This window comes from Pezoporus wallicus, unplaced genomic scaffold, assembly GCF_028554395.1.
Source record: "Pezoporus wallicus isolate ANWC-B61680 ecotype Strahan unplaced genomic scaffold, APGP_CSIRO_Pwel_v1 contig_4710, whole genome shotgun sequence".
Lineage (NCBI taxonomy): Eukaryota > Metazoa > Chordata > Aves > Psittaciformes > Psittacidae > Pezoporus > Pezoporus wallicus.
In genome coordinates this window covers 5,601,486-5,614,278 of record NW_026640647.1, presented here as the reverse complement: position 1 = coordinate 5,614,278, position 12,793 = coordinate 5,601,486, and the positions used below count along the sequence as shown (strand labels likewise).

At 38.9% G+C, this 12,793-nt stretch overlaps 1 protein-coding gene across 3 annotated transcripts in view; it reads right to left on the bottom strand.

Moving 5' to 3' along the window:
- The window catches only part of BMPR2 (bone morphogenetic protein receptor type 2), a 104,299-nt gene that overhangs the window by 43,144 nt on the left and 48,362 nt on the right, over positions 1-12,793 (bottom strand). For all 3 annotated transcript variants that reach the window (XM_057419873.1, XM_057419874.1, XM_057419872.1), the window contains exons 2-3: positions 5,709-5,882; positions 4,762-4,941 (exon numbers count right to left, since the gene is read on the bottom strand). In XM_057419873.1, coding sequence (XP_057275856.1) covers positions 4,762-4,941; positions 5,709-5,882 — 354 coding nt within the window. The remainder of the gene's footprint in view (positions 1-4,761; positions 4,942-5,708; positions 5,883-12,793) is intronic.

The window sequence follows — 12,793 nt, the reverse complement described above, 5'->3', positions numbered from 1 at the left end:
AATCCAACTGCTGCCTCTCAGAAGCAATTGTTACTTGAAAACTGTGTATTACTACCTTAATTAACCTGACTCAGCCACATATATTAATAATTACCCCCCTTTTTTTTCTTTTTTAATGGTAGCTTTCCTCAAAGTTTCCAGAGAATTCGGTGAGCACTTAAAGACAGACTTTTATAGACCTATTTTGTATACGTAGCAAGAAGGCTGGTAAAGAAAGGCCAGGATGATACACTGAAGGATAAACCAGTGTTTTACATACATACATTGTAAAACACTGGCCCGGATGATACACTGAAAGATAAACCCATCTATCAGTGTTTTAGAATAAAGAAAACCAACTTCCTCTGCTGTATGAAGCAGCTTCTTTATATCCAAACCTCAGTGCGCTTATTTAATATAAGTTCCCTAAATCCTCTAAAAATTGCAGTCACCATTTGTTGCTCTGAGGAGAAAACCCTACATCAATTGTCGCTGCCAAGGATTTTTTCCATATATCATGCAAATACATCACCTGTCACACAAAAATATATTCTCAACACTCAGTTGCTGCAAGATTAATTTATCTGCAGTGCCAGGAATGCAGCCTGGAGGAAAAAAATAATTAAAAATGGCTTTGTTGCTTTCATCTTGATGTTATTTTAACACGCATGTTTCATTACCACAATCTATGACCAACGAGGGAGATCATTTACCTGTTTAGCTACTTAAATTCTATTTAAATGGCCATTGCGAGTGATTGTAGAACTAATGAATTAGTCTTCACAGTCTCAGAATTTACGAAGCATTTTGTAGATGTAAGAGGCAGATATTTATTAAGTCTTGAAATAAGTATTTGACCAAGGTAGTAGAGTAAACACACACAGGATCACAGAATGGTTAGGGTTGGAAAGGACCTTAAGACCATCAAGTTCCAACCCCCCCTGTCATGGGCAAGGCTGCCTCACCCTAGACCATGTTGCCCAAGGCTCTGTCCAACCTGTCCTTGAACACAGCCTTCCAGTATCTGAAGGGGGCCTACGAGGATGCTGGAGAGGGACTCTTCAGAGACTGTAGTGACAGGCCAAGGGGCAATGGGTTTAAACTGAAACAGGTGAAGTTCAGGTTAGACACAAGGAGGAAGTTCTTTACTGTGAGGGTGGCGAGGCTCTGGAACAGGTTGCCCAGAGAAGTGGTAAATGCTCCATATCCCTGGCATCTCAAAATGTTTACCCATGAAGCCATAGTTGGCCCTTTTTATTTTGGGTTAAGGGGTATATACACATCCTGGCTGAAGTTAAGATTAACTTTTTCTCTTTTTCTTTTTTCATGAAAATAGAAGATGGACAAACAATTCATCCATCCACGAGTTACTAGCAAAGAATAACAAAGTATATTTTTCACCAGAAGTGCAAGGTTAGGTTGAGAATGAGAGGTTGTTTTAACTTCCACATTTCAGTAGCTCCAAACTCCACAGGCAAATCTTCAGATCAGAAATAACGACCATTCTCCAACCTCTACTTCTCCTGGCATCAGGAAACAAGCTATCTGAACCTTTGCATTTTTAATACCTCCAGCCTGTGGGTTCTAGAATATGCCCCATCCTACAACATTTACAAAATTCTAGCTGGAGGGACTAGCAACCAAAAACTACTTAAATCTGCCACAATTATCTTTAAGATAGAAGAATATTATGACTACTCAGATGTACGATTGCTTTAAATTACCAGCTGCACATTAAGAAGCAGTAAGGATCAAATCCATGGTTTTAACAACCTCTTTGTCTTTCATTTTATTTTTCATTTTTATGAAGTTTTGCTACAAGATAGGATGGATTTTTTATATTCATGCCCTGACCAAATATGAACTTCAACAATCAAAATATACTCCATTCTACACAGATATGGTTTTGAGCTAAACATGTCTTGACATCCTGGAAGACAATAATGACATAAAAATTAAGTATAACATTAAAGAGAAGAATTGTTGTATTTTATGACAACAATTTGTTATATCTAAAATGTATTAAGATCTTAATTAACTTGCTTTTATTCTTTTTGAATCATTTCTAATCTAGCTACATTTTTCAATACACGACTGTTAACTGTCCTACAGTCTTTCGGTTTTGTGTATAAAATACTTTGTTTATTCCTCCATTATTTTTCCAGATGGATTTAGCACAAGAGGCCACACAGTATTTTGCTGTTTCTACAGATCCTTCATAAAGCTGCAAGGAAATACTTTTAAAAGAACACTTACAATTTTCCTTAAGAATTAAGTTTAAATTGACCAGGTTCATCAGCAGTGTGCTCAGGTTCTGTTAGTTTTTAAAATACAGCCCCATTTCCACTTGTTGTTCCAGGAACTTTTATTCTGGGTTATTTTACTGCAAATCTGCAGAGAAACCTTTACAAAGGCTTAGTATCTGTCAGCTGAATTCATCAGGTTTCGCATAACCAACCATACACCTGCTCTGAAATCTACAGGATCATACATACAACTCTGGGAGGCCATGTGCCTTACTTTGCCATTCACAAACTACGCATTTATAATCTAATTAATAATATATTTAATAATCTAAAAGATACAGTAATATAGATTGACACAGCCTGTACAGCTAAACTTACTAGTGTCCTTAAAGCATTCTGACAACCTTAACAGAAAGGCTGGAAGTGCGCTCAAGTAAGGCATCTACAGGTAATTCAAAGCTTCCCAACAATTCCATGAAAACTGAACTTTGCCAAAGCAAGAATTCTGTCCTTAATGTCGAGATGGCAAAACTAAACCTTACAGTACCAAAATGGGTTCTGAAGGAGTCGAAAGGGACCATGGAGACTCCAGTGCCTGAAACAGGGGCCAGCAATGTTGCAGGGGGTCTGTGTGCCACGGCCTCCCTCTTTTTCACCCTTCCAGCTTCCTAGAACTTCCTCTACCTCCACAAGTGCTGCATATGTACGGCATGTACGCTGCCAGGAGCAGCCTCATCTGTCAAATGCAGCAGTAGTAGAGCTTTACAAATAAAACACCAGAGTGGTAAATGAGGCTATGCTTGCTGCTGGAATGGCCAATCTCCATCTCTTAACCTAGCCAAAGCAGACAGACAACTGTTCTAGGCAGCAACCTACTTTGCTTATGCTTGTGCCTAAAGCCAAATTTGTGTATTATGAAAATGGAAGGAGACACAATAACACAGAACAGTTTGAGTCAGTAGAAATGTATGCAGCAGCACTCAATTACAGCTGGGTGAATTAAGGACTATGTTACAAGTTTAATTTCCACCACCACTTTGCAAGTCAAGTTAGATCTTTCAGTATTAAAAATTCCACTTAAAAATCAGTTGAAGATCTTATCAGCCAATAACTGAATTAATTTCAGCCCTTAGAGAAGCATGAGGAGAAGTCAATTTTGTGGGAACTTTGGCTTCCTATTTTGAGGAAATAAAAAAGGACAAGGAATTATCTTTACACCTTTTTTCCCCTCCTGCCTAAATCCCCTGCACAGCACTAACTCCAGTCACATTTGGGGACCAGATGACTATTACCAAGTAGAGTCTGTTCTGCATTGCACAGTGCTCAGGCACTGACTCCAAGTGGTGATTGTTTACCGGTTCTACAAATAATACTATCAGTCAAAAGGCACCATTTCTTATCAACATTCTTTACCCATTTATATGTACACACTTCCCCAGTAAAAGGTTGCTTTCTTTTGTTTTCTTTTTAAAATGCCAAGCCCTCATTTTGACTAAAATTGCTTACAAGGACTCCATCCTACAGCTATTTTTGAAAGCACCAGTATCTTCACTATGTTAAAGTTAATTCAAATAATATCATTCCTAAACACAAACTATTCTTCCTGCATCCTATAGCTATAGCCACTATCAAATTAAAGACATCTTCAGTTCACAATACACTTTCCATCGATAAGGAACTCTCACCATACAGAAACAACTGAACCTCCATTTACATACCTGCCTTTATTCAATTTCTTTCACAATTTTTATTTCCAAAAGGCTATCCAAATGTTTAAATTAGGCCACTAACTCAGCTTCTTTACAGGTTCTGAATTCTTAGAACACAGCATAACATTGTGTCTTCTAGTCACTATCTTGCTTCTGTTATAGGAGTTTAAGGGATGTGATCCCTTGATTTGGATCCATTTGCCAAGTTGATTTTATAATACATGATTTAGCAGATAATCTAATCTGGAAGAAAACTACATTGCTCAAACTAGTGCTCTGTGAATTTTATACCAAAGTTAATCTCTACCAGAGATATGCAAAAGAAAGAAGTCAGATTTCAAAGCACTGTAAGACTTTGGAGAGAATCTCAACAGCCTGATATAAAACCGGTTCCACCGCTCAGAGCTATCTGTGGAGCATGACTGAATAGACAGGCCAGACTTTTCAAAGGTACCATAATGTTAATGAACTTACCAGCCTGTTTTTTAACACAAGTCTGAATCCTTCTGAATATCCCCACAGGCTTCTGAAATTGGGCATCCAAATACCAAAGCACCCTAGATTAGAGACCATTCTGGGAAATGTAATCTGCATTCAGTAGCTGCCTATACAAATAATTCTTCTGTAAGCATTTAACTCAGTCTTTGCAGAGCACTGTGGAATATATAAATGTGATAAACTTCACATGGAGAAAACTGTTCTGTTTGCCATTTCCATTGCATAGAAATGAAAAAGGCGCGCTTCACATTTTACGGTACCATGAAAGAAGGATCTTTCTCTAAATTATTTAAACCATGAAATGACAACGATGGAAACATTTGACTTACTGTAAGGTGTTGTATCAGTAGGGTCAGGAGGTGGAAAATTTTCTGTGAAGTTGACATTACACAAGTCTGTACTGCAGCAGCAGAAGCGGTACGTTCCATTCTGAATCAAGGAAGGGGTGGTTGTAACTATACACTCCTCAAAGTGACACTCTTGTGGGTCTCCTATATGAGACCAGCAACCTGCAAGAAGAGGCACATTAAAGAATTCTTTTTAGAGGAGGAATTCTTAAGTCTCTAAGCAGAAGTATGCCATTCCCCATTTCTCTGATACCACAGACAATACTACCAGCTTCTGGCCCACCTTCTAAATGAAATTGTGACCTAGCTCCCTCCTTAAAGTTAAGCCACAAGAATGCATCTATATTTTGCTGCTTCTTGCGTAATTTCTGAAAACTCTGTCCTTCCTCATTGCCAGCATTACTGGACTCTTCTACAGGATCACAACTTATTTCTTGGTTGATGCAGGCTCTTTATCCCTGCAGCAACTGTTTCTGCCCAAGTATGGTCAATGGCGGGTAAGCATCATTTATGCACAAATGCCTGGAAAGAAAAGAGGCAGCATGGGGGCAGAGGTGAGCAGTCAGACTGCTTCTTTCAACAGATTAAACAAGGAACAACAATAATGAGTACAACTGCATAGGATCTTTGCACTGGTAAAAACCAGTTTTCATTAAGCCTTATACTACACTAGCTCTTATCCAAGTAACCAAGAACAGAGTCTCTGAAAATGGCAATCAAAACCCATTTCTGAAGGCAAGACCTTTCATCCCTCCCTGCAGAACAGCAGGGAGGGTGTTGCTAAATAGGAAGTTTAAAATTATACGTTTGTACAAGGCACAAGCAAAATCTCTACTTTTGCAGCTATGCATCTTTGTATCAGCTGGCTAGATCACAAACAAGTGAAAAGACCAGCAAAGCTACTGCACTTACACTGAAATGTTACATACCTTGTTTTACAAGATGTATGTCTCCTTCTCGTGTTTTTTCCCACAGTCCGTAGCAGGTACTACCTTTCATGCACAAAATTGTGCCATTTTCCTGGGAGATTCGGCTCTCACTGATTCCATGGTCCTGCTGATAAGGGTCCTTAAATGCACACAGACGCTCCTCACTCTGAGTAGCTTTAGACAAAGAAAGGAACATATTCTTGTCAGTGATTTTCTGCATAAAATATTAACTTAATAAAAGTATGAATAAGCTCTTCTGAAAATACATATTCAAAATCACCCTGAATTACATTTATCCATTCTTTAATCTGTACTCCAACAGTCAGAAATAAAAATAAGGTCTATCCTGAAGTTACTTTCATAAAGAGGACAAAAACCCCCAAACTTTAGCAAAAGTTTCAAATGAATGTGCAAGTGTTTGAAGTTCACAGGTGAAGCATAAAAATTTCACTGCACAGTCTGCATCATTCGTTCTCAAGCGTAAGTCAAGCAACTGTTACCTGGTTTATTCAGCAACCACATGCTTTAATTGTTTCCAGATCCTAAACCAAGATGATCTTTCTCAGACTGCCATGCAACCCCATGCCTACCTAATACAGAGGGGTTTCTCCACTCTTTCTGTTGACCCATCTCTTTTTGCTACATCTTCAACCTATCAGTTTGAGCTCTTTGACACAACTTCATTAATGACCACCAACAGAAATACCAACAGCAGAGTAAAACCCATATGACTGACTAGCAGTTCCAGGAAATACTGCCTGTAAACAGGAACAATGCTCCCACGTAAAGTCTCCCTGTGGAATGTCCAGCAGGAACATCACAAAACATACAAAGTGAGTACAAAAATAAATACACGTTATCATCTCAAAAAATGATTGGGTTTGGGTTTTTTTTAAACAAAACCAAAACCACTCCCAAAAATATTCCGATTTGTACAAGAACATTTAATCAGTACACTTCACAAATTTCCTATCTTAAGAGCTCGTATGTTTTACCTACGTGGTTACACATTTTTGTTCGTATCACTTCAATGAAAGGACTCACACATGCCAATACGCCTCTGTCAGCATTTCTTTAGTAAGAGTAAACACATTCAAACAAGAAATTCTTCAGAAAGGCATCAAGTCCAAGATAAATAAATCCTACATTGGTACAGAATATCTTCATTCTTCCCTTGAATGATTTTATAAAATGCATGGAAAGCTAGGCATTTAGTAAGTATTATCCAGTAGTATAACTCCATCCACAGTAAGAATTTGTATTCTGTATTTCAGCTACTAGATTTAATCCAGTTCCTTAACTCCCATAAAAGCACTGGTAACAAAAAGACGCAAGGTGGAATAGACTGGCCTTTTGGGAAAGCAGATTTTGAACTTAAAACTACAGCATACGTAACTGTAAATTATTAAAGGTATGGTCTGTATATAAAATACCTCCCCAAGGAGGATTTATCTATTTGATCATTCTGCAGCACTGGCCCCAAAGAAGCCATCTTTCCGCAAGGCAGACTTACTGAAAAAAAAAAAAAAATGCTGTTTCACTGTGACACCTGCACAGTGATTGGGCAACAGAAAGACAAACCAGAAGACTCATAAATGTCTCACTTCTATGGCCGTTACTATTCATTAAGGAGTCAAAATCCATAATTCTTTCACGCCAAGACAACCACAGAGAGCTGCAGCATCCAGAAAAGCAGTCTGTCAGTTACTCCCAGTTTACTCTGTGGAAGCAGTAATTAAAATAGCATAACCTAGCCAGGGTATATGTGTGATCAGCTGAGCTGTGTATCGGCTCAGCGGTGGTAAAACTCTCAGCTGAGGAGACAGGAACTTCTTAAGCCACTGTAATTCAATCACTTTGCTGTTCCATGTACTCCAATAACCTGGCCAGCAGTCCATGCTACCTACTCACACACCTCTCTGCGCACTAGTCAGTGCACAATTAACACTTTACATCTGGAACTAGAATTTTGAAGTGATAAATACATTTATGATAAAGCAGTGGCCTGACGTTCAGAAACTCAGTTACCTAAATTTCATATCTAATTTTTTTTCTTTCTAAATGAATAGAGTTAGTCGAGTTACTGCGGACAAAAAGGTCACACATTAACAGCTAGCATATGCTGCCTCAAGCAGTACTTGCCAGTCGCACGTAGTAGTTTTATTCTCAGGAACAGCTGAGTATGCCAGGCGTGAAGCATCTGTCCTGCATTCTCTGCTCCATGACATGGGACTGGCCAAGAAACAATGTATGAAAGGACAATACTCCAGTGCTGTAAGGGGACTGGAGCCGACTAACTTTTTGAAAATCAAAAGGAGAAAAAAATTATCACAGAACAGAAATTTTCAAGAGAGAACAGGACAGAATTACACAGCCTTGTGAAATACAACGCATCTCCTCTTAGGGACATTATAAAGGGGTTTAAATCAGTTGTGTGTGATAGCTGAGTGGGACTAAGGTCATCTGAGATGTTGGTTGTTTACAGAATGCTCAAACTGCTGCAAGATAAGCCCTTTATTGTGAAAATGAATTTAAGAAGTCCAGAATTTATAGAACAACCAAACAGATTTGGTTTCCTTATCAAAAAACTGTGGTTAAAAAAGAATAGTAAATTAAAAAGCAATTCCAGGCAAGTCTACTTTCATAATACCTCAATAAATTAATGAAGTCTTTTAACCTCTGGATTAACAGAAGAAAAAGCAAAGAAACCTCTTGTTTCTGCTCTCTTCTCAGCAATGCAGTTATAAGTAACATGTCTGTGCTCCAGAGACACAGACAGCTTTAATTGCCTACTTTTCTTGTCTCCTCAGCTTTCTATAAATCACTTATGATCAAGGTTAGGAGGCAAGAACATGCAGCAGTCACTTCAAAAAAGAAAAGCTGTCGACTTGTGCTAGCTGCTGTCCAACCATACACTACAGAAAATAGCAGTTCCTACCAAAGGCTTTTCTGATGTAAAAACATGTATTGCCCTGTAAGAATACCTGCAGAGGGTAGGAAGGGTCAAGCATGAGAAAGTACAACAGCCACTGCTCACCACCTGAGTGCCTGTCTGTATCAGTTTTCTAGCAAACTGATAAAAATGCAAGTTAACTTGCCACAATTTAATGTCAGATGATCTCAGTGGGAAACTTTTCCAACAAAATATAAAGGTTACTCACCCAACAACTAGAGTTTTCATGCTGATCACTGCACATTCCTGCTTCGATTATAACTTAGAGTAGCGCAACCCCTGTGGGAGCAGTACCCACTGCAATACTCTGCTGACCCCTGCCCCTTCCCTGATGGCATGGAACATCTGGAGAACAGGGGACACGTAACAAAAGCTACTTTATTTTTCTCTATGGCCTCTGTAAGTTCACTGTTGAAGCTGTAATGCCGAAGAAAATTGGGTAGGGCATTCAGACGTCCAGAAACTCTCTTGAAGAACAACAGAATAGACAAGCTGCTTCAATTTCTTTGCATGACTTTGGCACATTCCTGCTCTGGGAATCTGGCAGTAAGGTTCCCTTCTTCCAGGCAGTGGAAACTAATCAGCTCTAAAAGCTTGTAGCACTGGAATACTTCTAAGTCAGGCCTTGAAAGCAACCTCCAGCATACATGAGTATACCCTAAACCTTCCCCAAAAGAAATGGAGATACTATTACAAAAACACACTGAAGTGCTGGGGTGACTGTTCCAAGTGTTACCTATTCTAACAGAAATCTTATCCTTCAGGCAAAATACAGTTGCTCATTTATATTTACATGTGCTCCTCATGGATGACCTCTTAATTCCGTTTTCAGTCATTATGGGAGCTAACAGCTATGATGGTGCATTCAGAGCTGAAATACAGCTACCTGTCCCTTGGGAGCTCTGCATCTGTGATGTGCAAGGGCAGCTATTAATGCTCTCTACAGTAACTTAGCTGGAACCAATTCCAAAGCTGCTTCTTCCAAAAACTCCATCCTTTAAGCCATCTGGACATGGACCTGGGCAACTGGCTCCAAGTGACCCAGCCTGAGTAGGGGTTTGAACAAGATGACCTCTAGAGGTCCCTTCCAACCTCAACTATTCTGCGATTCCTGCAGGACAGAGGTCTCAAGATACTCAACATGTAGTAATTATACAGAAAAAATGTATTCCTCAGCTGGGCTACATGGTATTTTTTATCTCCAAGACAGAAGAAATAGTAGGGTAAGACTGGAACTACTGGATCCTCTTGTTTGCCTGCAGTTCAAACGGATACAACCCAGGGAAATACCTTAATGTTAAGACCTTTATTGAAGAACATGAACAATTAAAATACACAACTTATTTATCCTATGAGAACTGAGGCTCTCGGGCTGATCCATTTGATATATTCAATTCATTTATTACTCATGTCAGAAAAATGACGGGCAAAGCCCCTGCAGACAATGCTCCCCAGATATTAAGGACCCATGAAGAGGTGGTCACTATGAAGCAGTCCCTTCCTTACAGATTTCACAGACCCAAGATGTACCAGCAGTTTAAATCCAAACTGTGAAAATGCAGAAGCCATTTCCAGATCAAGCTATTCAGTATACTTGCCCAGACATGCAATGTCCCAGCATACAAACAAAACCAAAACCTAGCACCAAAATAAGTGGCAGCACAGGACATCTGCTGCAAGACTGAAGTACTTTCAGAGCCCTGCTCTTCCTAAAAGAAATCACATGTTTCAACTCTTTTACATGTCCTTCCAAGCTATCCATCTCATTATTCCTGCACAAGTTAAGCATCACAAAAATAACTGCAGTGAAATCATTAAAATTAATTTGGACTTTCTCTACAGATGCGCAAGTCTATAATAACTCTAAAGGTCTAAAGCACAACAAACAGAAAAACTGCCAAAGATGCATGTATTCCCCCAAAGACTAGGCCTGTTGAATCAAATGAGCAACAATGACCTTTTTTTTGGTGGAGTGAGGTAGGGACAGCTCTGGAGAGTTTACTGTATTTAAATGCAATTATCTGATTAAATCAGTGTGTGACAGAAGCGTAATTTTAGAAGTATGAAAATCATGACTGTGAAAAGGAGAAAGTCATATTAAAGGCTACCTCCAAAACTGCAAAACATCTCTTTATTATTTCTTTCACAACATACGAGAAGGACTTTTGGTACTTTTATTACCTTTATGAGGTAAATTTCATAATGAACTGTATTTGTTCACGACATAGAACTGATTATACATTCAGGTCTTTTCTAATTCACCTTTAATGAAAGACGAGAAAGATGCTGGAACAAGCAAATGACAATTGAAGGCTTACATGTCACACACCACTGAAAAGTTTGCTACTACAGACAGCCGTAGTAGGAACAGACAGGCTGACACTGAAAAGGACAAGAAGTAAACAAATCATTAAGGTCTTATAATGAAATGCCCATTTTCCATTCCTCTTGAACTTGTGTACCAGAGAAACTATGTCAAAACAATTCAATCAAAACATAATGAAATTAACTCAAACTTCTGTCCTCTCATCTAGCAGAGATTTCCAACAAAGGCAAGAAGGGAAGGCACCATTCCCAGAAGTTCTACCAACAGAAAAAACAGCAGGAGTGGGGCAAGCTCTTCACTTCCCTATCATAAACCAGGAAAACACAGAATCACAGAATCATAGAATCAACCAAGTTGGAAAAGACCTTTAAGATCAACCAATCCAACCCTTACCCCAGCACTGCCAAGGCCACCACTAACCCATGGCACTAAGGGCCTCGTCTACAACATGAGGTTTATTGAACTCACCTCATTTTATACCTATATTTATATAAAAATACACTTTACTTTCCAGTTTCAAAAATATGCTTAATACATGAGCAGCATTACAACTGAGTGTGGGTGCTTCAGGAAGCAATCTAACAAACATTGAACATTCTTAGCTTTCCTGCTTGGCTGCCATTACTGGTGTGCCCAATCACCACATGCACATTAACATAGCTTGAAGCAGGTTGTGAAACCTTAATGTCATATTCCGAAAGGAGGATGGGGAAACAGACTACATTAAATTACTTTCCTGAAATCATAAAGGAACTGGGAATTGCTCGTAGCTTCCCAGGTCCATCCTGTGCCTTACTCTTACTGCTGCAGTGCTCTGGGGGGCATGGAGTTCATCCCATGCCACTACACAGCCTCAAGAAAAAGCCCCAGGACCTCAGGAATTTCCTGTTGGCATAGAGCTCAGGTTTTGATACAATTACAATCCTGGCATTTAGCAGTTCTACAGTCAACAAAAAAGCTGAAAAAACAAGTTATTATAAGAAAAATACCTGAATGATGTTATCGATATTTTCTCCCTGTAACCCTTCTGCTATTTCCAACTGCTCAGGAACAGAGAAGTGATTCACACAGATAACCAAACTGTGGATATGTTTAGTGGTTCACTACAAAACCCACCCTGAGATATGTTTACTATATGAGTATTTGCCTTCATTCTCCACTAAAGATATTTCTGGACAGAAAAGATCAGAAGAAAATTACCCATGCATTTACTGCTTGTATTAGAAATCTTGTGTGCTATGAATATACAATTCATCTGTACTAGGATGGGTTTAAACAAATAAATATGCTGTTACTGCTTTTTACATACCAGGTCTCTAATGATTGCTTTGTGTTCTAGGAAAACATAATTACAGAAAACAATTACAACAGAAATAACAAAAGTTACAGGAATCCAACTGCAAATCCTTAGAACGTGAGTCATGTTTTCATTAATAGCATAGGAAGTCAGTTCCATCAGTACTTAATCGACGCTTCCTGACCGTACACCTATTCAACGCAGTACACGGAATTTGCATCAAGTGCAAAGGGAGGGGAAATGGAAGGAAAAGGGACTCAAATGTTACCCAAATGCTACGAAGAATTATTCTAATTCTTGGAATTAAAAATAACAAGCAAATAAACATTTGTGACTTTACGATTACTGCCAGGCAGTACATTTGTGACACAATATTCATGAATAAAAGAATCCAAGATATCAGTCAAAAGACAAACTTGCACATAAACTACAAGAACAGACTTGCTAGCATCACAGACCACATCCATAGGTACCATATTGGTAATTATCCAACTGCCTTCATGACCATA